Here is a 24926-nt window from a genome sequence, read left to right as displayed (position 1 = left end):
TTTATTGCCTATTTATTTATTTATTTATTCCTATTTATTTATTCCCTATTTATTCCCTATTTAGTTATTCCCCCTTGCAACTGTTGGGGTGGGCCCTAAATCCATCTTCATGGGAAATAATTATACCACACTTCTGTGATTCCACTTTAACTGCCTCATGGGATTTGTAGTTTAGGGAGGGGCATTTAGCTTTTTAACCAAGGAGCTCTTAAGCCTCCCTGAACTACAAACCCCAGCATCCCACTGGAGCAGTTAAAGTGGAGCCTTAGCGTAATATGATACTGATATGGAGATAGCTGTCGACTTTAGACCCATCCCAGCTTCCGTAGAGATCAGCCGCAAAAGACTGAACGGAAGAACGTGCCCATACCAGCACTTGCCCCGAGACTTCGAATAACCCAACTGCGCATGTCTGTGGCTTTCTTTTTCCGGTTACGCAAGGCTGACAGAAGGGGGTGGCTGGCTGAGCTCTGTCGTTGAAATCTGAAGGTGAGGAGGAGGAAATCTCGCGAGAGTGTCATCCCCCCGCTGGCTCCTCCCCTTCCCGGCCTGAGCCTCCTGAAGCAAGGTGTCGCTTGGCGTCCGCTCGACGGGACCTTTTTCATTTTTTGGTTTCCGGTCGACGCCCGCCCGCGGTGAGTCACAAGGTTAAAGGGACCGAGAGAGACAAAGGGCGAGTCGGTCGGGCAGAGCTCAGAACCACTAAGGCTGCATCCACACTGGAGATATATAACCCGGTTTGGCACAGCTTTAACTCTTTTTCTGGTTCAAGGCTATGGAATTCTGGGAGTTGGAGGCCCCACAACAAACTCCCAACTCCCAGAATTCCATAGCCTTGAGTCAGAAAAAGAGTTAAAGCGGTGCCAAACCGGGTTATATCTTCAGTGTGGATGCAACTGCGCATCCAGTGAGGCCTAAGAGCTCTTTGGCTGGGGACTCTAAATGCCCCCTTCCTTAAAGCCCCACTGAACTACAAAACCCAGAATGCAACAGGAGGCAGCCAGAGCAGTCAAAGTGGAATAACAGCACTATAAGAGCGTGGTTCGTTACTCTTATCAGAGGCCCTGTGATTCCCAAACTTTGGTCCTCCAATGTTTTGGACTCCAGCTCCCAGAATCCCTAGCAGGTGGCCAACCTGGCTGGGGCTTCTGGGAGCTGTAGTCCAAAAACCTGGAAAAGGAAAAGCGTAGGAGTGTAGTGCAATAATCTAAACCTACTTCTAAAGCAGAAGAGGAATGTGAGCTATTCAAGGGATAATATCTGAGGGTAAGAGTTGACAAGTGTCCATCATTGTAAGGGGTGACCCTTATTTGAAGGGCAGATGGCAGGTGTCCCTAATTATAAAGGGACAGAGGGGTTAGAAAACCTTTCATTTCATATAGACTGAATGACACATTTTATATAGACTGTACTTTTGGGTGTGGATCCATCATAAAAAGAGAAAGGCGTGCCTCATGTAATTAGTGTTCGTAGACAATATGTTCGTTTTACATAGAAATACATGGCTAGGTTAACTGAAATCAATACCTTCATTTGGGGTTTATGCAGAACCCAAAACATGTTAATATCTAGTTCTTGGTGCTGCTTCTCAAGAATAACAATTGTCTCTTATTGCTCTTTTGTACCTGAAAACACTCTGAGGGATACATAAGTTCAGATAAGAAGGCAGCCGTGATGTTTGGGCCAGCTGTCATTTGTCAGCCTAACATACTTCACAGGAGTGTTGGGATAAAATGTGGACTATGTGGTGTAATGGTTTCAGTGTTGGACTAAGGGCCTGAATAGACAGACCAAAATAAAGCTGCTTCAGGTCACTTTGGAGGTATGCTGTTTAAATGACACACACATCTCAAGAGGCCAGAAGCTGCACCAAAGCCATGCTCCAGTCCTAAGGACTGGAGCGCAGCTTTGGTGCAGCTTCTGGACTCTTAGGCTGCATGCATCATTTAAACAGCATACCTCCAAAGTGACCTGAAGCAGCTTTATTTTGGCCCATCTGTTTAGGCCCTAAGACTCTGGAGGCCAGGGTTCAAACCATGGCTGAGCAAGTCACACTCTCTCAGCCTCATGGAAAGGCAATGGCATACCTCCTCAGAAGAAACTTTCCAAGAAATCCCCATGGTAGGTTCTCCTTAGGGTGGCTGTAAGCCAGAAATGACTTGAAGACAAACACCAACAAACAAAATGGATGTTTCTATGAAAGGTGGGATACAAATATCATTATCATATCATATCAATATCAGACACATGGGCTCATTTTCCTGGTGCAAATACATTTTCTGCAGTGCTTTTAAAAGGCTGACTAGTGACTACCTCTATCCCCTTAGAGGGAGTGCTTTCAAATGTTAGCAAAAGATCTGGACACAAAAGCATCTCTTGCAGTTGTGGTGAGTTGTGAAAACCAGTGGGTTGTTGCAAGTAAATTGCTGGGAGGTGAAAGGATCTGGGAGTTTATGAGAGGGAGTTTAACAAAAGCTATTACCAAAGCTGTAAGTCTGACCACATTGTGGCATTATAAAGAATCTGTTAGAGAAGTTTTCTGCCAAAAATAAGAGCTTCACTGAAAGCTGTAGTCATACCTTGTATTTTCCATATGACAGGGATGGGGAACATGTGGCTCTCCAGAGGTTGAACCACTCCTAGTAGCCTTACCAAGCACTGGCAAGAATGAGGAACGGTGGAAACTACAGTCCAACAACATCTGGAGGGCTTAATGCTTCCCATCCTTGCTGTACATTGTGATAGCAGCACTAGTCAATGTGGACATTTATGATTCAAACCTTTGGGGTTAGACTGCGTAATTCACTTCTGTTCACTTCTAGTATGAATTTTGTTGTTGTTTTTTAAGGTATCCTTAACATTACCCATGGGGCAATCTGCAAGCTAGGATGCTGTGGTAAGGATTTGGCTTGGCTTCCATGCTGTTGTCACTGGGATTGTGGGAGCATAGAAAGAATGTTGATGCCTTGCTTGGGAAACAAACTGCTGGCACTCACAACTTTGTGGTGCAAGGGATCCTTATGACTCAGATTTTATGTAACTGTAAAAGCGGGTATGTTTAAGGCAATGACTTCTAGAAGGGAAGAAAGAGAAGCTGGAATATAAAGGTTATCTTGGGTCCAAAACACACTACAGAAACAATCCAGTTTGAGATCACTTTAACTGCTCTGGTTCAGTAATAAGAAAACCAAGGAATTGTAGTTTGTTGTGGCACTAGAGCTCTCTGACAGAGAAAGCTGAATGTCTCACAAACTACAATTCCCAGAATTCCCTGCCATTGAGCCAGAGCAGTTAAAACAGTATCAAAGTGGATTATATCTGCAGTGTGTTTTGGACCTAGGTCTTTTGGAAAGGAGTGGATTTGGGTTGTATGGAAACAAAGGAAAACAACATCTGCGTTTACTTTGACTTCACCCGCTCTAGTACCAAATCAAGGGCCTTCTAGGAAGGAAGATGATGAAACCCCAATTTCACTTAGTACTGTAATGTCATAAAGTAAAACATAGCTGCCTCTGTCACAAAAGAACTATCCAGAGAGCTCCAGGTCCACAGCAGAGTTGGGAGTACTTCCTTTCACCTGCAGCTTTTTGTGATGCCACAAGCTGTCCTGAAAGTTGGAGTTGGAAGGAGTTTCTCTCATTACAAGAAGTGGAAAACAGGAAAGCTCTAGTGTGCATGTTTTTGGGCCTCTTGCATTACTCTGAAAGTTTTACAATCCTTGCCCTAGTGTGCAGTTGACTGTCCACACATGTTAAAACATGCAACTTAAAAATGCATGTTCCTAGTTTTACAAAAGGGTACTGTAACTTTATTGCACTTGTACATCCTGCATTTCTGTCTTCCTGTTTTTTTCCCTTAGAGGGCAAGTAGAAACTAAATTCACTGAATCATTCAGTGTCAGATGTTTACTGCAGGTTAGCTTGTATTTTTGGGACATGAGATCTTGGGGATTTTACTGGTAATTCCTTAGGCTTTATGTTGCTTCTCTTAGTTTAATTTTATCCCTCGCCTTCCGCCTTTGTGTTGGATTAAGGGGAACCAAATAGAGCAACATTGTTCTATTTTTTATTTTCTTTGGTCTCCTAGTAGAAACACACCAAAAATAGAAAACGGGCGGTGGTCAAGTGGATGACCTGATGCTGATGATGAGCCTGTAATCTTATGTTTATCAGTGTACAAAGAATGTGGTCATAACACTGTTTAAGACATGGCATGTTTTGAAAATGGTATAGGATTTGCAGCCTCCTTGCATTGTTTTGTGTGAAGAATTGGACAGAGGATTAGTCTGGAGAAACACATAACAGCACAATCTGCTTTTTCCTTTTCACGGCATCCTGAGTATGGAATAACTTCTTAAGAACATCTCTTCCCAGTCCTCAGATAGTTGTTCATCCGCTTGATGAGGAGCTGAAGATATAGCTCCACACTCCCCATTCTTGTAAATTGAATTCATCTGTTTGGATTCTCTGAAACCCTCTGGAAATCCTCAGAAAACAAGCTTGCTTCCTCTTTTGTACAACAGCCTTGCAAATACTTGAAGGTGGCTATCCCATATCGCTGCTCTACTCCAGGCTAAACATACCCATTTCCCTCAAGCATTCCTAATGGGGCTTGGTTTCCAGATCTTTTACTAACTTTGGATCCGTTCCAGCTTGCTGATATTCTTTAGTTGTGGTGTTCAGAGCTGGAAATAGTATTCTGGGTGAAGTCTGACCAAAGCAGAGGAATTCAGGCCTGTTACAGACTGCCAAAATAAAGCTGCTTCGGGTCTCTTTGGAGGTATGATATTTAAATGATGCATGCACCCTAAGAATCCGGAAGCTGCACCAAAGTTGCACTCCAGTGCAACCTCCAGACTCTTAGGACCCATGCATCATTTAAATAGCATACCTCCAAAGAGATCCGAAGCAACTTTATTTTGGCAGTCTGTAACAGTTCCTTTCAGGATGATCCATGTCTTTTGGATGGACGTTGTTTGGTGCAAGACATAGTGTATCTCATATTTGCAGTTAGCCTTTGCAATTAATCTTTGGCAAGTTTAGACACTGGGTAAAATTCTTTCCTCCAGGCCAAAATGACTGAGATAAGATACAGTACATTAAGGAATTTTTCTTGCATTGACTATCCTATAGTCTACTGCTGTAGTCAAATTAGTCCAACTATGTTTTTGGTGCTCTTGTAATAAAACAGATATATCAGGCTTGTGATGGTATCAATAAAACCTGTATCTGTTCAGGGTAATTGATGTCAATAAGATTTCGACCTCAGAACTGTTGTATATTGTTGTAAACCGCCCTGATGTTTCGAAGGGTGGTATATAAATAAATCTTTTATTCATTATTTTTTATTATTTATTATTTGTAAAATTTTGTTCAGGCCTGACCTGAATAAGCTAGTATTCTTAAAGTGTTGTAGTTGAGCGTTTTTGCCCTCAACCAAGAATGTTGTGTGCAAACACATACTTTTTCAATGTGTGAATGATAAGATTTGAATTGTGGGTCTGGCAATGAGCTTATTTATATATTTACTGTCTGCTTTCTGACTTTCTTTGTGAAATGGAAATATAATGCTCAAGAGTTGCAGTTCCTCTTATGTAGGCATGCAGTGAATTTCAGATTTAATTCTCTTTCCAAAACACATGTCTAAAGTGGAAATATGGAAAATATATATTTATAGCTAACCTCTTCTTCCCGTACCTAACCTCAAAATTGAAGTTATACAAGAGAAGCATAGAGTTCATAATATAAAATGCATTGTGTATTTTGAGTCCAAACATTTTGCTACTGAAAGCTTTCTGAAACATCCTGTCTGCAGAAGTGTCACAATCGCTCCTTGCTGTGCCTGCAGTCTGTCATTACCAACACTTACGCTTTTCTTGGTGCCTAGGGTAATTTCTAGGGACATCATTGACTGCTTTAATTGGTAAGCTATAAACCTGGACTGTCTGGGGAAATGTAGTTCATTCAAATCCCTGTGTGCTGACAGAGAAACATGTGCAATTTTTCTAGGTAAAGGTAAAGGAGGGATCACTTAGATTGGAGTTAATCCATTATTGGGACAAACGTCTTTAGGAAATAAGTGGAATGTCATGTAGACTCTAAAATATAATCAAAGTGGATGAAATTTCTTGAACAGGAGATATGATGGAATGGGGGAAACTTCAGAAGTGAAGATAGGAATAAGATACCTCCTTTGATGTTTGGATAAATGGGTAGCAACAAAATAAATAAATCTCTAAACACTTTTGCACTGAAAAATACATGCTCATCTCTTTGATGTGAACTACTGAACGAGCCACTGACAATCTTTCTTCTCTTTTATTTCAAACAAGTATTTTTCAATGGCCAATTCACATAACTACCCAGTGAAGTATAATCATGTGTTGTACTGGATGGGTATCTATGAAGGAATTAGCTAAGATCTTGAACTATAAAGATACCTCATTAAATACTAAAGTTAGGATTGTCCATGCCATCATATTTCCTGTTTCTGTGTATGGTTGTGAGAACTGGGCAGTGAAGAAAGCTGATGGGAATAACATCAACTTATTTGAGATGTGGTGCAGAGAAGAAGTCCCAAAGATGCAAGCGGGGTTCAGGAAAGGCAGAGGCACTAGGGGCCACATTGCAAACACATGACAACTAATGGAGCACACCAAGTAATTCCAGGAAAAAATCAGCATGTACTTTATAGACTATAGTAAAATCTTTGATTGCATAGATCACAAAAAGCTATGGAATGCTCTTAAAGACATGGGAGTGCCCCTACGTTTTATAGTCCTAATGAGAAATCTGTACTTAGGACAAGAGGCAACTGTTAAGAGTAGAATATGGAGAAGCAGAATATGGAGAAATCCCCCCCAGTTGTCACAGGGGGTCAGACAAGGCTGCATATTATCACCCTACCAATACAACTTGTATGCAGTACTTGGTATGCTGTTATAATTTGGCCACTTCTTGAAAAGGCATGAATAACTGGAAAAGACAATGATGCTAGGAAAGGTAGAAGGCAGCAGAAAGAGAGGGAGACCACACTCCAGATGGATAGGGTCGATCAGTGAGGTCATGGGCCCGAATCAACAGGATCTAAGCAGAGCGGTGGAGGATAGAGGGCCTTGGAGATGTCTCATACTCAGGGTCACCATGAATCTACATCAACTCAAAGGCAACCAGCAACAACAACAAGATGGAGAAAAGTTCTGAAAATATTGTCAACCACTAAAAAGACCACTGAATGAGTCCTAGAGCAGATCAGGCCTGAACTCTCCCTGGAAGCAAAGGTGACTAAACTGAGGTTGTTGCATTTTGGCCATATGGGAAGAAAGGGCTCACTCAAAAAGACTATAATGTCTGTAAAGTGGAGGGCAGTAGGAAAACAGGAAGACTGTTTTTCAGATGGATTGGCTCAGTCAAAAAAACCAAGGCCATGAATTTGCAGGAGCTGAGCAGGGTGGCTGAGAACAAGGTGACTTGGAGGTCTCCCATTCATAGGGTCACCATAACTTGAAGTCAACTCAAAGGCAGGTAACAGCAACCACCAAATGTATAAATGAGCCAGTACTGTACTAGGCTTCTCTGAGGCCACCCATTATTATGGTTGTTTCTCATCTTGTTTTTTAAGCAGCACAAAGCGAGTAGTAATCCCAATACACATTTTCCTATTTTCCAAATTGAGCAAGATATATTGTATAAACAAATACAGTGTGGGATGTCTTACACAGCTTGTGATTTTAATGTGGTAATGACTGTGAGCATAATCCTGCAGGCAACATTATCTCTGGAATCAGCTGACTGAACACCTGCATTGTGTTTTTTTTGCTTATGGTTTTTTGGGAGGAGGTAGCAGAAAGAGTCATACCATGAGAACAGGGTTGGCCAATGAAGTACAACTTTTGAAGTGGTGGGCTGTATCTCATGAGTGTTTGAGAAGAGAAACCACTTCATGAAATGGTTTGAGAAAAAGCCAGTTTTTGTAGTGGTTAAAGATTTGCTGGGGAGACCCAAGTTCAAGTGTGCGCTCGGCAATGAACCTCGCTGAGTGACCTCAGGCCAGTTGCACTCTTAGCCTATGACCATACTTCACAGGGTGGTTTTGAAGATAAAATGGGTGGGTAGAATGCTATTATCTTGACATCCTCTTGTGAGTAATTAGTATTTAATTTGTGTGTTTGCACACAAATGCTGCAACCCAAGCCCTTTTCTCTTTTCTTGGAATATTTGTCCCGTGTCTTTCTTTGGACCACAGGTCCTTCTAGCCAGAACTGGCTACTCAGGCAGCAGCAGCCCTCCAGAGGCTGGGAAAATTTCCCTCAGATCTGCTGCCTCAACTGGCCATTTTCTGCACACCAGGCTGTATCAATACTGTGGAAATAATACAGTTTGATACTGCTTTACCTGCCATGGCTCAGTACTGTGGAATTCTGGAATTTGTAGTTTTGTGAATTACAACAACAAAAGATTTAACCTTCTCTGTCAGAGAGCTCCGGTGCCACAACAAACTCCATATGCCATAGGATGGACCCATGACACTGAGGAAACAATGGGCAGTCATTACAGTCTTGTTGTTGTTTACTGCCCTCAACTCAGTCCTGTGAATGAGATGCCTCCAAGACCTCCTGTCCTCAACTGCTCTGCTTAGATCCTGCAGGTTTATGGCCAGGGGCCTCCATCTGCTATGTGGTCTCCCGCTCTTTCTCCTTGCCCTTCATCTTTCCTAGCTTCATTGCCTTTTTTAGTGTGTCTTCTCTTGTCATGATGTGGTGGAATATGACATCCTCAATATATATAGAGAGATCATGTAGCACCTTTGACACTAACTGAAAGAAAGAATTTGGCATCATGAGCTTTCCTAGATTTCGATCTACTTCCTCAAATGCTTTTGGCCAAAAGCATCTGAGGAAGTAGACTGAAGTCTACAAAAGCTCATGCTGCCAACTTCTTTCTTTCAATTAGTCTCAGAGGTGCTACATGATCTCTCTAGATACTGATTCTACAGATTAACATGGCCATATCTTTGCATTCAACCTCAATATAGTCATCTTGGCTTCCATGGCAAATTCTGGCTTGATCAGTTCTTGGATCCATTTATTTGTCTTGTTGTCATCCATGGTATCTTCACTACTGTCACTACATGGTATCTTCTCCAGCAACATCTTAAATGAGTTAATTTTATTTCTATCCACTTTCTTAACTATCCAGGTCTCACATCCATACATAGTGGTGAGGAATACAAGGGCTTGGACGATCCTAACTTAGGCCTTGTTGTGTTATTGTGTGCCTAAGGTCACCCAGTGGGTTTAATGACTGAGCTGGGAATCTAACCCTGGTCTTCAGAGTCCCAGTCCAGCACTCAAACCATTGTGCCATGCTAGCTCTGCCATAGTTCAGAAACCACTTGAAGGTACATAGCAGTAGGATGGGGTTTGATTTCTCACTCAGCCATGAAACTCACTGGGTGACCTTGGGTGAGTCACACCTTCTCAACCCCAGAGGAAGGCAATGACAAACCTCTTCTGAACAAACCTTGCCAAGAAAACCTTAGGGTCTCATAAGTCAGAAATGACCTGAAGTCACACGACAACAAGTAACAGAGCCAGGGTCCCCAAAGAAACCAGTAAACATAGGTCCAAAACTGCAGGTGTAATCCAGTTAGAGACTGCTTTAAGTGCCCTGGCTCAATGCTAGGGAATTCTGGGAACCATAGTTTTGTGAGATGCCTAGCCTTCTGTGTCAGAGAGCACTGGTGCCACAATTTAAACTACAGTTCCCAAGATCCCCTAGCACTGAGCCAAGCCAGTTAAAGCGGTCTCAGACTAGAAGATTATCCCTGCAATGTGTTTTGGACCATACTGGCCTGTCAGGTATGCCATGGCTGAAGCTGGTAGTTGCATTGGAGTTGTGTGCGGGGTGTGTGTGACTAGACATGTCCTCCTTTTCCAGGACATGTCTTCCATTTCCACCTTCTGATTCCAAAATGTCCTCCATTTTGAGCATAACCAAGAAGCATGCAGACATTTATAGCAGTGAAGTTGAAAGCTTTCATGGCCGGCATCCATAGTTTTTTTGTGGGTTTTTGGGCTATGTGGCCATGTTCTAGCAGAATTTATCCCTGACGTTTCGCCAGCATCTGTGGCTGGCATCTTCAGAGACAGTAGTGTTTTTGCCTTCTATTTGGCTGCGTCCTCCATGTTTTCTGGAATGCCCTCCAAGAAATATTTTTATTACAATAAAACACACTAAACATGCACCAACATACAAAACATAGACCAACATAAATATTGTGAACCCTTAATACATACACACACCTCATACATTTACTTCCCAAGTGAATCTGAGTTCATAAACACTCACTACTCTGATTATCTACTTTTCTTCTGTGTCTCAGATAAACATTTCTGTCGAGAGGCCTACTGATCAACATTTTATTTTTTCCATACTTCCCACCATATATATAGATATAGATAAAGATATATATATATAGAGAGAGAATATTCCAATATTGGAGCCCAACTCTTGTCCACAATATTGTTGTTGTTATTATACCCTGCTGTTAATTTGTCTGTTTCATGCATTCCTATCAATTTAAGCAACTCCTCCATTTTGACTTGGGGAGCAGGGTATGTTTAGCCTGGAGAAGAGAAGGTTAAGAGGTGATATGATAGCCCTGTTTAAGTATTTGAAGGGGTGTCACATAGAGGAGGGAGCAAGCTTGTTTTCTGCTGCTCCAGAGAGCAGGACCCAATGGAGCAATGGATGCAAGCTCCAGGAAAAGAGATTCCACCTCAACATTAGGAGGAACTTCCTGACACTTGGACAGTAGAACACACTCCCTTGGAGGGTGAAGGCCTCTCCTTCTTTGGAGGTCTTAAACAGAGGCTGGATGGCCATCTGTCACAGGGAGTGCTTTGATGGGGTATTCCTGCATGGCAGAATGGGGCTGGACTGGATGGCTCTGGGGGGGTCTCTTCCAACTCTCTGATTCTGTAATTCTGTGCCTCAGCCTCCTTTGCAGGTAGGACACATGTTGTCACCCTGGAGGGGCTCCTCTGCACCCCATAGCCTGCAAATCTGGGTGCAACCCCCCCAAAAAAAACAACCCTGTTCCTGTTTCTAGCATTGAGTGGGAGGGGGGATGAGGAGAGTCCCTGGGAGCAGAACCTTGCCTAGAAAACCAGTGGGGCCCTGCAGGGCTTCATGGGCAGCAGCAGCCACCATGGCCCCCCTTCTTCCCCAGACCCCCCTGCCCTTCCTCCCTCTCCTCCTCCTCCTCCTGGAGACGTGCAGGGCTCAGGCTCAGCTGTGGCGGCCTGGACTTGGGGGCTGGCCTGGGCTGGGCTAGAAGAAGGAGGAGGAGAAGGAGGAGGAGGAGGCTTAAAGGCAGCTGGAGCCCTGCTGATAGGCCTATCTTGGGCTGCAGGAAGAGGAGGAGAAAGGAAGAGGCCCCAGAAGTCCCTGGGAACTTAAGGCTCATCCTCCCTGGGAAGCAAGCAAACAAGCCAGCCGGGCAGGTAAGGCAAGCAAAGAAGAGGACAAAGCAGGGAAAGGAAAGCAAGGAAGGGAGGAAAGGAAAGGCAAGGCAAGCAAAGAAAGAAAGAGGACAAAGCAGAGGAAAGGAGAGCAAAGGCAAGCAAAGCAAGAGGACAAAGGAAGGGAAGGAAAGCCACCAAAGCAAAGGAAAGAAGAGGAAGGGAAGCAAGCAAGGAAAGGAAGAAAGGGAAGGGAAAGAGGACAAAGCAAGTAAAGGAAAACAAGCATAGGAAGGGAAGGGAAGGGAAGGAAGCAACGGTAGGAAAGAAAAGCAAGGAAAGGAAAGCAGGAAAGGAAAGGGAAAAAGGCAAGCAAGGAAACCAAGGGCAAGGCAAGGAAAGCAAGAAAGGACAACAAATTAAAAAAAAGGAAACCAAGGGAAACAAAGGAAAGAAAAGCAAGCAAAGGAGGGAAAGCGTCAAGGTATGGAAGGGGTGCTGGAAAGGGCAGAGTGACCAGAGGCCCTCCTTTTCCAGGACCTGTCCTCTCTTTCATTTTTATATACAAGGAGAGAGGATTCCACACTGTCCTCCATTTTGAGCAGGGTCAAGGCGCATGCATTTACATTTCTAGGAGTGTTTTTTAAAGCTTTTCTGTGGCCATGTGTTCTATTTCTCTGGCCTCTCCTCCATTTTGCAGTACCTGGTCATTAGGCCCCCTGAGGAAGTGGGGAAGAGAAGGGCAGTGTTGGGGGTAGTAGCCTTAAGGCTGCCAGTGTGAGGGGACCCTGGAGGCCAGGGTTCAGTTCATGATGAAACCCCCTGGGTGACCTTGGGCAAGTCATACTCTCTCAGCCTCAGGGGAAGGCAGTAGCCACCCCCCTCTGCACAAACCCTGCCAAGAAAACCCTAGCATGGGTCCATGCCTTGCGGTCGCCATAAATGGACTAGGTAGGCTCACAACAACAAACAAGAAAGTTGCAAAGTTGGGCTTGGGGATGGAGAGGGCAGCCATTTCCTGAATAATCCAGTATATGGCAAAGCTAAGACCATTTTGGGTGAGTGGAAGAGATGCTGGGATCCCAGGCCCCCTTGTACATGGGTGGGGGTCCCACTGAGCTCAGTCGGCTTTACTGGGAGTAAAGGAGATTAGCTGCAGAAGTTGCTGGTTTGCATTCCTCTGGGCTTCCTGCCATTCTCTACAAGTCAACAGAAATCTCATCTGGTTTTGCAACTCCCCAAAAGAACAGTTGGGCCAGAGCTGGCAATCTGGTCTCTTTGCAAGCATTCTGTGTGTAGCTCAGCTTTGTTTGGGAGAAAAGGTTGCAGCTTTCTAGACAAAGCAGCCGTCTCTGCAACCTTAAAAAATAAAGACAAGAGAAGATAACATTGTTTAATGCTGTTGTTAGGCACCTTAAAGTCTTTTCTGACTTCTGGTGAACCTAAGGTGAACATGGAGTTTTCTTAACAGGTTTGCCATTGCTGTCCTATATAAGGCTGAGAGTGTGTGACTTGCCTAAAGTCACCCAGCGGGTTTACATGGTTGAGCCAGGATTGGAACCTGGTCTCCAGAGTCCTAGTCCGGTGCTCAAAACACTACACTGTGTTGGCTCCTAATACTCAGATCTTGCGGCACTGAAATCTAGCAACATAGAAAACATCCACTTATTTGTAAATAGCATCTTGGGCGGGCCCACACAAGATAATCTTAAATGGGACTAGTTGTAGTTTTGTGTGTTAAAATTGTAGGATGGATTTTCCTGCTTTAGAATATGCATGTATTTGTGTATGTCTTAGTATATGAAATGAACAAAGGAGTTGCACTGAAGAATTCCAGATCTCACTCTTTGAAAAGTAAATCAAGCTTCTAGCCCATGTGCACTCATCCCTCCATGTTTGTGGCTTTGATATTTGTGAATTTGATTATTCACAAATTTGATTACTAAGTTCTCTCTAGGAATATCTAGGTCCTCCAGTGCAACTCTCTGGTCAACTTTAACTAAAAGTTGCACTGAAAGACATAGAGATTCATAGAGAGAATACTCTGCTAGGCGTTTGTAGCTCCTCCAGCACAGTTCTATGGTCAGTTTCTGTTGGAGGTTGACCACAGAGTTGCACTTGGAGGACCTAGAGATTCCTAGAGAGGTGTCATCTCAGTTAAAAACATGGTGTTTTTGGTTATTTGCAGGTTTTCCATATTCACAGGGGTCTTGTGCCCCTAACCCTAGCGAATATGGAGGGACAAGTGTACTTTTGGGAGAATGCTAAGGTTTTGTAAAAGGAGTGAGACGTGGAAGGATTTAAGTCTTTGGATTCTGGCAGTTGGACTTTGGGTTTCTGCCATGATCAGACCCATTGGCCCCACTGTCTCCTTTTATTTAATCCTCAATGAATTGCAGCTGTTGTTAGTAATTGGTAACTAAACCCAATTCCAAACTAGGGTGTGTAGAAATTACAGTTAAGGCATACAGTATTTTATTCTTAGAAAACACTTAGCTGGCTTAGTGGGGTGAACAGAACACCATCTAATTTGGGACTTTGAAAGTTTTAAGACGTGTGAAGTAGTTACAGTATACAGTATTGTGCTGTTTCTGCTGTGCTTTCCTCATGGTGCTTGGGACCATAACTGTAATCTGTAAATTCAGTGCTAGAAACTCTGGCTACAGAAAAAGAAAAACCGAAGAATCAGCTCATGAAAAAGGGTATTTCCAAAAAGTGTCAGCAGGACAAATAAAAGCCTGTTCTAAGTCTCTGGGTGCGAAACTTGCTGCTCCTTCCCCACATAATAAATGAAGTATCGGTCCAGATCCTCCAAACCTTTGTGTTTGGTCTCCAAATCTCTCAGCAGTGCTGAGCATGGTCGTTCAGAAGTTAAAGTGTTAGAAACATTAGCTAGTCTCATTGGAAAAGGCAGGGCCATAGCAAGAGATATCAAAGCAAGGATAAGATGTTTGACTGCATAGTTAAGGCTTATAGAGAGAAGATGGCAAAGGTGGCAGAGTAGCAGTGATCTCAAAACAGTGGCCAGTGATCAAACTAGCTATAACAATGGAATTAACACCAAACAATCTGTAACAAGTTTCATCCTTGTTTCCATGAGGCATATCCCAAGTTATCGTGTACGGTTTTCCTGTTTCTAGAATTGTAAAGGATGAGACCACTCCAGGAGAGAAGTGGAAGCTTCTCAAGCAAAGCACCTCTTGACAAGTGTCTTCAAGCTAAGAAGGACTTGGAGACTGCGATCGCTGGAATAGTCAAGGCTGAACAGCAGGTTAAAGACAACTGGAGAGAGGTATGAAGCACTTTTTAAAAAAAGCTTTGACTTTTGGGGCTTGGGACTGCTTGGATTGCATTTTTTTTAAATTATATTTAGTGCATCCCCTGTATAATAATTTTCAAAGAAGTAGCTGTATTAGTTTCGTCCATCATAAAAAAGAAAGAAAGAAGGGGAGGGGATAAAAGAAATGTGGCAGCACTTTTAAGACTAACTGGTTTTTATATTAGCATGTGATTTCGTGGATATAACCCCCCCCCCTTTTTGGATGCAGTACAGAGTGAGGAGTCTTGCATTAAGACATGTAGTGTGCCTTGACACTATTGTCTTTGTTTATACTTCTGCTAATGGATTGGAAGTTGAGAATATAATTCAGTTCAGCAGTTTCTCTTTCTAGTCTTCCTTTGTAATTTCCTGGTTCAGGACTGCAACCTGTAAATTCTTTACTGTGTGTCCAGGAAGGTTGAAACGTTCTGCAGCTGGTTTCTGGTTATTTCTAATGTCAGGTTTATGTCCATTTATCCTCCTGTTTGTCCAATGTAAAGTACAGAGGGCATTGCTGGCATAGGATAACATATGTCACATTGGAGGAAGAGCAAGAAAATGTGTACCTCTGATGTTATGGGTGATGTTACTGGCCCCTGTAATAGTGCCCCCAGAGTAGATGTGGGGACAGAATTGGCATCTGGGTTTGTGGCATGGTCTTGTCCCTGTAACATACAATCCATGTTATGTATCCTGTTGTAACTGAGTAGGAACATAAAGGTGATCTGGGTTTGTGGCACAGTGTTGTCCCTGTAACACATAGTACTTGTTACAGTCCTTGTTACATATCCTGTTGTAAGTGAATAGTTGTTTAAGTTGGACAGTCGGACCTTCGTATCTATGAGGGATGTGTTCTGGACCACCCCTCCTCACAGATAAGAAAAAATGCAGCACTTCAGTCCCATTGTCCCTATTGGCAGCTCGATGTGCATGTGGCCACTATTGTGGCTGCGTGAACCAACTGCCATTGGGGACAATGGGGCTTGCCATCCACAGATGCTCAAATCCATGGATGGCTAGGTCCCACTGTAATAAGTAGAGTTTTGTCTAATACTTGGAGAAGGGACAGTAGTTATGAGATATAACTAATACCCTGTAATTGTTGATCTTATGTGATAATAATAATAATAACATAAGTAAAGCCAAAGTTATTTAATCTCCACCTCCAAGCAAATGGAGCCCCTTAGGGTCAACTATAGTACATGTGGCTGCACAGAGGCAGTACATACGAGACAGGCTGTCCATGGCGGTTAGGAAGATTTCTAAAGCCCTTCAGATCCATGCACATAGGAGCAAAAGAGTGAAACCACATTTTTTTTTCTGAATTTTCTCCTTAAATCATATTGATATGGTGAGGCAGTGAGTATCCACTCATTCTCAAAACTGCAGAGAAGGTAATTGCACCCATCTTTCTCTTTGTTGAATGCTGAGTTTTTGGAGGATAACAACTTTCTGGCTCAAGATGCTATGTTACCCTAGGACTTTCCTCTTTCCCTCAAGTGGAGATCTATCACTGAATGAAGTACAAAATGTGATTATCTTACAACCGAGTGGCTTTAATAAGTTGAGATAACCCATATCTTATGCCTTGATTATTTGTCTCTGACACAGGCACAGCCTAGGCCAGATTTGTCCTAGAGAAAATAACTGGATCTAGCATTTATCTTGCAGGTAAAAGCCCAGATTCACAGTTGCATAAGCCGTCATCTGGAATGTTTGCGCAGTCGTGAAGTGTGGCTGCTGGAACAGGTGGATCTCATTCAGCAGCTAAAGGAGGAAACCTTGCAGCAACAGGCACAGCAACTCTGTTGGGTAAATTTAGTTTATATGACTAGTTCTTATGCATTCAGAATCACAGTTATGTAGCCTTGACCTTGGTCAGCTTGTTCCTGACATAAATTCCCTGTCAAAGCCTTGCTGATACTTGCTCTTGTTTTTTAGTGGAGTCAAATAGTATTTTTTTTCTCCTGAATTACAGCTGCTGGGACAATTTAATTGCCTCATCTACCAGTTGGAGCAGCCTCACAACAGCGATCTTGCCAATCAGATTTCAGTGTGCTTGGAAAGGTAAGCAGTTTTATAAGATTCACATAGCCACTCAATTTGATGTTGGTTTTTGGATTATTTCAGTCATAATCACTGTTCACCTCATTGTGAATTAAAACAATGTATATCATTTCTCTTTTTACACAAGAGAGTTGTTTTGTAGTGTCTCATTGAAACACTGAACTAAAACTAAAAATGGAAAAACCTAACGAAAATGATTTCTTGCCAACATGGGCGATACAAACATGCAGGTGTGTGGATTACAGTTGGGATGGAATTTTTATTATTTGATTGATTTCTTAAGAACCTGAGCTATATATATCTTTTTTGTCAGGTCAAAATGATAGCAGAGACTACTTGTTTTTAGCTCTTTGCAGAAGGATTGGCCTAATCAGTTCATATTGGGCAATATTCTTGTGCTCATGATCCTTAATACAGAGTTTGAATTGACTTTTTTTGCCATTGCAGACTAGGCAGTTTAACTCTACAACCAGAAGAAACTTCCATCCTGAACTTTGAGGCTGACGTTCCATTTCTTCGCCAGGCCATCACAACATTTGGCTCCATCAATACCATGGTGAGTGTAAGGTACTTTCCTCAAGAGTAGAAACCAGAATCATAAAGAACTGCTTATGCTTAGTTGGGGACTTACTGTTAATTTTCTGGGATTTTTAAAAAAATTATTTTGCTTTTGACAATTGGACATGTCTATGTACTGCAAAAATTGCTTTTGGAATTTCCCTTGGTTTCAAAAGCAGCTTGCAGTTTAGTGTGGGGAATTGCCTGGAAAAAGTTAATTCTAAAAAGTCCCTTTGAGTTCATGAAACTATCTGCAAGGTTCTGGATTCTGGTGAATTTCTTTTCTGAATGTGTTCAAAACATACCCAGACTATTCTTATTTGGTATGAGCCTTTGGATTGTTTATTTGAATAAAGTTGCCAGGTTGAGATTGTGAGTAGACATTGGAATCTATTCGGTTATTTTTAAACATCAAAGATTTATAACTAACACAGTTAAAAATAATTCTGTTTTATTTTAACAGCAAACCTTTGACAAAGAAGACTGTGCTCCTTACATTTCTGTTCAGAACTGCCCTGTAACAGCCAAACCTGAACAGGTAGCGTTAAACTACTGCAAATCTACTTGGAGTATTATTTTGAGGATTTTTGAATTCAATAATAGAATGACTTCATGGTGGAGAACATAGAATGAGGCATATTAGTTTTGATGTTCAACTTTCCCATAGGTCCTTTTTGCTTGCAGCAGCACCATAAATGAATGTGCATGTTTTTTAATGGGGACTAGACTGTTCAAAGACCAAGATTTATAACTGCATATGTCACTTGAGGAGACACAGTGTCACAGCCTGCCAGTTAGTGTAGGCCTAAATGATAATGTAGACTGTTTGCAGCTGTTTAGTGTCTCCCGTGAAGTCTGCAAATGTTCCCACCAATGTTTTTCCTAGGCAGGGGAATCTTCCCCCTTTGCTGTGAGTAGAGTAAGAGTTGTTTAGCCTTTTATACTATGTTTTTTGTTTAAGAAAGAAAGCATAGCATGGAGGGCTAAAGTGTCCTTGGCTTGAGAATGCAGATTTAACCTCTAAAATGGTAAGGGGGAAAGTGAGTGGAGGTGAAGTGTGATTGTGGATAGATATGTGTGAAAGAAAGAATGAGTGTTTAGACTGGGATCTTGAACTTTGACCACTGCTACCATATGGTTCTTCAAGGCAAAAAAGTTGCCCACTCCTTGTTTAAATTAAGCTCGCAGAGCAATAGGGAAAATTTGCCACTAAAGGAAATAACACTTAAGATTCCAAAGATAATTCTGTTGTACAAATCACAAATCAATAGCCTGGAACAGATGAGCAGGAAGGAGTGGCCCGAGGCTGCTCCAGCTGAATTCAGGTCGGGACTGTTGTGACCACACAGCTGGGTCCAAAAGTAGGCCACAGCTGCTGGATCCTAGCTGCACCTAGCTGCTCTGATCTAAAAGACTAGAGCGCAGCCTCAATATGGCTTCTGGCTGCATTGGAGGTATGTGTCATATAAATGGCACACCTCTAACAGAGCCAGAAGCCACTTGTTTATGCTATTGTGTTGTGGGCCAATATTTTTGGCTTCATTGATTTTTGCTCCCTTCTTGGATGGCATAGTTCTTAGAGTTTGTGGTGACTTCTAATCAGAATTGAAACGTGTTAACACTAAGCATGGTTTTTCCAGAAACCCTTGTATGGTTCATTGGGTTGTTCACTCTCGGAGTGGCTTCTTGGGAGCAAACCTGCTAGTGCCTCCTCTACACCATATGTTCCTAGCAACAACCATGAGGACTGGCTGTTGAAACCACACGCACAAGAGACCAATCAGGTACTGTCTTATTAAATGTCTAGGTTAATTGGGGGAAGAGGATGTTTATGAACTAGGGGGATGGAAATCTTTTGCTGTTCCTTATTATAAGGAGGCTCAAATACTAATATTTTGGTAAATGAACTGTTATTTCCTGAAATATGTTTACTTAATAGAGCTATTTATTTAAGATGATTTTGTTTGCTGCTTAGGATTCCACGTCTTCCAAAGTGTGTTACTTGGAGGAAGCATGGGGGAATCTGAAAGATTTGGAGAATTGGCTTCTACAAAACCAGCAACAAGATGTTCCTGAGCACATGGATTCCTGCCTGCGTAAAAGTTCTACCTCCACAATTGACTCCACCTTTTCTTTTGAAAAGTTAGATGAATTGGAGTTCCTAGAGCAAGAAGAGAGAGATCTTTCTGACTGGCTACTTACTCCTCCTGAACCAGAAAACAATAATGCCTCAGAGGAGAAGTGGAAGCATGTGCTTAAGCCTTTTAAGGAAGAATACAGTCTGAATGACTGGCTCTCCAAAGCTGATTCCTGCAATAATTGTTGTGGCAGTCAGGCCAAGGGCATAGAGATAGAAAATCTTGGCAACCTTAAGTGCCTTAGTGACCACCTTGAGGGGAAGAAGTTAACTACCAATGATGCCTGGCTTTTGCAACCCTCTTTCAAAATAGAAGATGTATGTAGAGCGAATGAGTTGTGCTCCAGCTTTTCAGAGTGTGTGTGTGAAAACAACTGTGAGAAGGAAGCTCTGTGCAAATGGCTCCTTAGGAAAGAGGGCAAGGATAAAAATGGCATGCCAGTAGGACAGACACCTAGCTCAGCCATTGAGCCTGAGATAGTTAAACCTGCTGTGAACATCTGGCTCCATTCTTCTCAGCAAGCAGTGGAGGACCCAACTTCCCTTATAACAAAAGAGCACAACTATGGCATTCTAGAACCACTAAAAGAAATGCTTGAAACCCCCTTGTCAGCCTGGTTAGCCAGATCAGAAGTCACAGTATTGAACACAGAAGAGAAGGCAAGCAGGGAGAAAGCAGAAATGAGTTGTAAAAGTTCTCTTCTGGAGTTTCTTGAACCATTCCACATCCCTTTTAATGTAAACAGCTGGGTGTTGTCTTCAAAAAGCACAGAAACATCCACCCAAGCTTCACTAGAAGATAAATGGCTGATACGCAAAAAGGCACATGTATGTATAACTCTTAAGCACTAATTAATAATATATAAGTAGCACTACATGATGTTTAATAGCATTGGTGCATTTTTTGAAAAATAATTGTGACTTAATATTTTTCATGACAGCTTTAATAATGCATTTATTATTACCATATATACTTGACTGTTAAATTGACCTTGTATAAATCGAGGGCAGGTTTTGGGGCCAAGATTACGGATTTTGATATGACTTGTGGACATGTTGAGGGTGAAACTTAGGGGGATGCAACAAAGGATCTAAAGCAGTGATGGTGAACCTTTTAGAGGCCGAGTGCCCAAACTGCAACCAAACCCCACTTATTTACTGCAAAGTGCCATGTTCCTCTGGCTTTCTAGTAACAAACTCTGGCAAACTCTGTATTGGGTCATGGCACATGTGCCCACAGAGAGGGCTCTGAGTGCCACCTCTGGCACGCGTGCCATAGGTTTGCCATCACTGATCTAAAGGGCGAAGCAGAAGAAAACAATGCCAAATAATTTACAAAAGTCCAGCAGGCATAACTGTGCTCACCTTAAAAGCTGGATGGAGTTTGGGTGTGTGTGTGTGTGTCAGTGTTCCAGAAGAGATTATGCTCTTGCCTTTCGCCAAGGTATAAATGGCTCCTTATTAAAATAGGAGTTAAAGTGGAGTACTTACATTGACCCACAGATAATTCTGCTCAGGTTTTTTGTGCCAATATTTTGACTAAAATTTCTAGGTTTATATATGAATATATACAACAGTTCAGATACAGGATAAAGACTCTGTTTTAGGTATAGTTTAATGGGTGACCTGCCTTTCATTTAGGACTGCGGCCTTCCTACAGTTTGTGATTTGTTTACGTGTATGAAGCTAAATGGAGATAGAGAAAAGTGGCTGTACCGGACTCCCTTGCAGGTAATCATTTAGAGTTCTCTTTACCTTGAACCATTTGTTTTTGATTGAACTTTAAGTTTCTAAGAGAGGGTTGATACCTCCTTTTCCTTTTATTGCTGTGATAGAGATTAAAAGGTTTAATTGTATGTCAAATACAAGGTGTAGTTTAACCATTGTTCACCTACTTTGTAATGAAATGCAATAAGAAAACAGGAAAGTATGAGGCTCCCTAACCAACTGCTAAGTGTTGTCTTCAAAACCAACAATACACATAGAAGGTATCAGCAGTGCCCATCATCCTTCATTCCGACCTAGACTTGCAAAATACAGTTCTAAGAAAGTCTTGTTGTCCATTAGACATGTACAGTTGGCCTCCATATCCATGGATTCCTTACAGTTTCAATTTCCAAAAGCAAATCTTGAATTTGCCATTTTATAAAAAGACATGATTCGACTACCCATTGCATATAATGGGACTTGAGCATTCATGAATGTTGGTATCTATGTGGAGTCCTAGAACCAAATCCCAAGGGTCCACTATACCTTCTCTTAACCTTATTGGATATATTTTGAGGGAATGGGAAAGAACCATGTACACATCAGATTTAAACTGTAGGGATGAGGTTTTTAGACTTGTGTGCATTTGGAGACAAGTTCTTTGGATTGGTAACTGGTAAATCAGGAGTAGAATAACTGGCAGTGTCAGAAATAGAAAGGGCATTTCTTGTTTCTGCTAGGAGGTATATGTGGGTTATTATCTGTTATCCCTGGGACCCTTGGGAGTTCTTCAGAAATAGGGGGGAAATACTTTGAAACAATGGATACTGTGTACCCTCAAGTACCTTGGCTAGAGACACTATCTCGCTCCTGCTCAACACCAGTGATTTGCTCTAAGAAATATATAGCCTAGTTCAGTGCATATTGCCTTTCTGGAATGTCATATGTTTAGCTACACATTCTTAGCAATTCCAGAATGTTTCTAATAGCTGTACAGCTCTGCTGTAGGTACTGTATATGTCAAAGCATCCTGCTTTTATTTCCTGTTAACATGGCAACTCTGAATTTCATTTTCTAGATGTGAAAAGCTCGAAACCATCTGAAAAAAAAATCACCTTCCTGCTGATCACTGCACCTTTGTACCGAGTAATTTCAATGTACTGCGTTTCTAATTTTGTGTCTGATGTCTGCCCCTTCCAGGCTTGGAAGTTGACTTCTATGTAGTTGAATTATGGCTGCAAAGTTGACTTGCACACATGGAAGAAATAGTTCCCTTGTATGCATACCATGGTGGGCCATGACATGAACTTTTCCTGAAGCCCTTGCAGTTCTGCAGTTAGAGCTTGGAATTATCTTCCTGACATTTGGACTAAAGTTCAGTGACCTTAGGGGTGGGGTGGGAAGAAAGGGAAGCCAGTTTGGCAGCCATTTTAATGAAGAACTGCTCTCTCATCTGTCTTTCCAACAGTTTCTGGTTGTAAATACATTAAATTGGCACTTAAAACCATGTTTGATATACAGTTTTTATGAAAACTAGGTGCTCCAGAGCTGCATACTGTGTAGTAAGTGACAGAAAGTTCATTTTCTTTCTAACTAAAATGGATCATATGTCAAAAACATCACTAAAGACTGCCAGTAACTCGTGTCATTTTATGAGACGATAAATGAGATACATGGGCTTCAGTTTATAAAGGTGAATGACAGATGTTTCGTTTCTTTCAAAGCACACTGCTAAATGCAGTGGTTTTTTAAATCAAACATTTAACTTTGATTTCTTTTAACTTTATAAGAATTATAGGAACTTTGCCATGTTTAGATTAAGTAGCTTTAAATGTTCAGGGTTGCTTCAATGGCGAACCTTAATACCACTTGCCAGGTGCCATATGGTAGAGGTATTCTTGAAAAGCTCTAATCTTCAGTAAAAATCTTATTTTGAGTGTTCTTTACTGGATATAAAAACACTTTGATTTGAAAATTACAAACTGACGCCTTCACCAGCAAAGCAAGAGTATTGTTGTTATACATCTGTCCTTCATGCATTCCTAATTGCTGAAATAGTTTGAGCCATTTATTGATATATATGGCTGTGTATGCTTAACATATTGCTCAACTGAGTTAAATGTGATCAGTAAAGATGGAGGTGCATGTTATTTTAAAATCTAACTGATAATGGTGGTATATCAAACCCTTACAGTTTTCCATTAACCTGTATTTGTGATGCAAATTGAATCTCTCAAATAAAACTACTGCTGTGAACAAAGAAATGACTCTTTTGCATAGATTGGTATTGCTGAGAACGATCATCTATCCATGAGTGAATGTAACATGTATGTTTATAGGATATTTGTCTCCTTTTACAGTGTGGGTGAGCAATTGTGTTCATTCCTACCTTGCCTACAATCATTGTCTGCTTTAACCAGTGGCAAGGGTTGATGGAATTCAGTCCTCCATAATCAGGAGGGTTCATAACCAAGGTTTTGCATACCTTGTATATTATTAATGGAAGTATGGAAAACTTAACCCCTCGTTCTAAAGCCATTGAGGATTCTTTCATGAAATTAAATGTCTCAGAAATGTGTTATATTGATTTGGTAGAAAGGTACTATAAAACTTTGTAGTAACTGAAAGGACAGCATGGATTGTCACTACATCTTTGTAGAATAGTAAATATGATACTGTCTGTTAGTGGTACTCAAACACTCATATTTTTTAAACTCTGCTGTGGCCAAGCTGAGAAATATAAAAATTATCCTCCATAGCAAAAAGGCAAGTGTTTTCTATGCAAAAGCTGCCACAGTAGTACGAATTGAGTTTTCTCATTAATTCCAAGACAACTAGAAACATATAACTGACCAACAAGGGCTTCATGCAAGACACTTATAAACCTAGAAAATTATTTTGAATACTGCAACAGAATCTAGCTGAGTCCTATGACAGATTTCTGCTGATGATGATCAAATCTGAGTCAAATCCTTGCTAAGAGAGTGCTCGTACTTCTCAACTCTGCTTATATGGTTAACCTTCTGGTATCATTTCATTTACTATCTACAATTCCATGTTCAGTTGGCAGCCCTAGATAAAAGGCTGCAAGGAATGACCCTATTTCTAAAGGTTTCCCTGCAGAATACCAGTACAAGAACAGGTAGACATGAAATATCTTCATAATTAAGTAGATGTGAAACTAGATAGCTATTTAAAACTGGAGTGGGCAACTGGAAGACTAGGGGTTACACTGTGCATGTGAAATGTATAGCTCTTTTCACACTATTCCACTTCTGCATAAAGCAGTTTTCAACAAGTGTAGTCGCTGCCATGGGTATCTGAGCAAGGGATGGGAAGAGGATTAACAGCTAAGGTCACCACCCCTTCTCTTTAATAACTCTAGAGATTTGGGAAGGTAGGGTCTGCTTTGGCCAGGTGCTGCCTACACACATTCCCTTCCTATGGACGTAGGAAGCTGCTCAGAAGTAGTGAGTACCTCTTTCTGCAACATACAAAATATGCATGTTTCCAACAAAATTCTGGCCAGCGCATTAACTAGCTCATTAGCGTAGATGGTGTTTGCAAAACTTAATTGTTTTTGTGAACAGTCATCCCAGTTTTTCCCATCTGTATTTCCCTCTGTATTGATTACACCTCCATGTCTTGTATAAAAACCGCAGTTACAGCAAAAA

General features: G+C 41.7%; 1 protein-coding gene across 3 annotated transcripts; it reads left to right on the top strand.

Annotated features, from left to right (window-relative positions):
* The first annotated feature begins 478 nt into the window (after positions 1-478).
* Positions 479-23516, top strand: NCOA4 (nuclear receptor coactivator 4). Of its 3 annotated transcripts, none has more exons than XM_042459662.1 (10): positions 479-635; positions 14605-14756; positions 16455-16595; positions 16762-16850; positions 17298-17406; positions 17872-17946; positions 19049-19192; positions 19384-20373; positions 21187-21276; positions 22331-23516. In XM_042459662.1, exons 2-10 carry the CDS (start codon positions 14616-14618, stop codon positions 22334-22336), a joined length of 1785 nt encoding a protein of 594 aa, XP_042315596.1. In that variant the 5' UTR covers positions 479-635; positions 14605-14615; the 3' UTR covers positions 22337-23516. The 3 variants fall into 3 exon arrangements, with proteins under 3 accessions (XP_042315596.1, XP_042315597.1, XP_042315599.1); XM_042459663.1 differs by lacking the exon at positions 479-635 and adding an exon at positions 11356-11506; XM_042459665.1 differs by lacking the exon at positions 479-635 and adding an exon at positions 11925-11948.
* Positions 23517-24926: the final 1410 nt, after the last annotated feature.

Source organism: Sceloporus undulatus, chromosome 3 (genome assembly GCF_019175285.1).
Source record: "Sceloporus undulatus isolate JIND9_A2432 ecotype Alabama chromosome 3, SceUnd_v1.1, whole genome shotgun sequence".
Classification (NCBI taxonomy): domain Eukaryota; kingdom Metazoa; phylum Chordata; class Lepidosauria; order Squamata; family Phrynosomatidae; genus Sceloporus; species Sceloporus undulatus.
Note: the sequence above shows the minus strand (reverse complement) of the source record. Positions and strands in the feature narration are given on the sequence as shown.

Coding starts and splice junctions, on each gene's coding strand:
- NCOA4 (XM_042459662.1), top strand. CDS start 14,616: ATGAGACCACTCCAGGAGAGAAGTGGAAGCTTCTCAAGCAAAGCACCT. Junction 14,757..16,454: donor TTAAAGACAACTGGAGAGAG/GTATGAAGCACT, acceptor TTTATCTTGCAG/GTAAAAGCCCAGATTCACAG. Junction 17,947..19,048: donor TAACAGCCAAACCTGAACAG/GTAGCGTTAAAC, acceptor TGGTTTTTCCAG/AAACCCTTGTATGGTTCATT.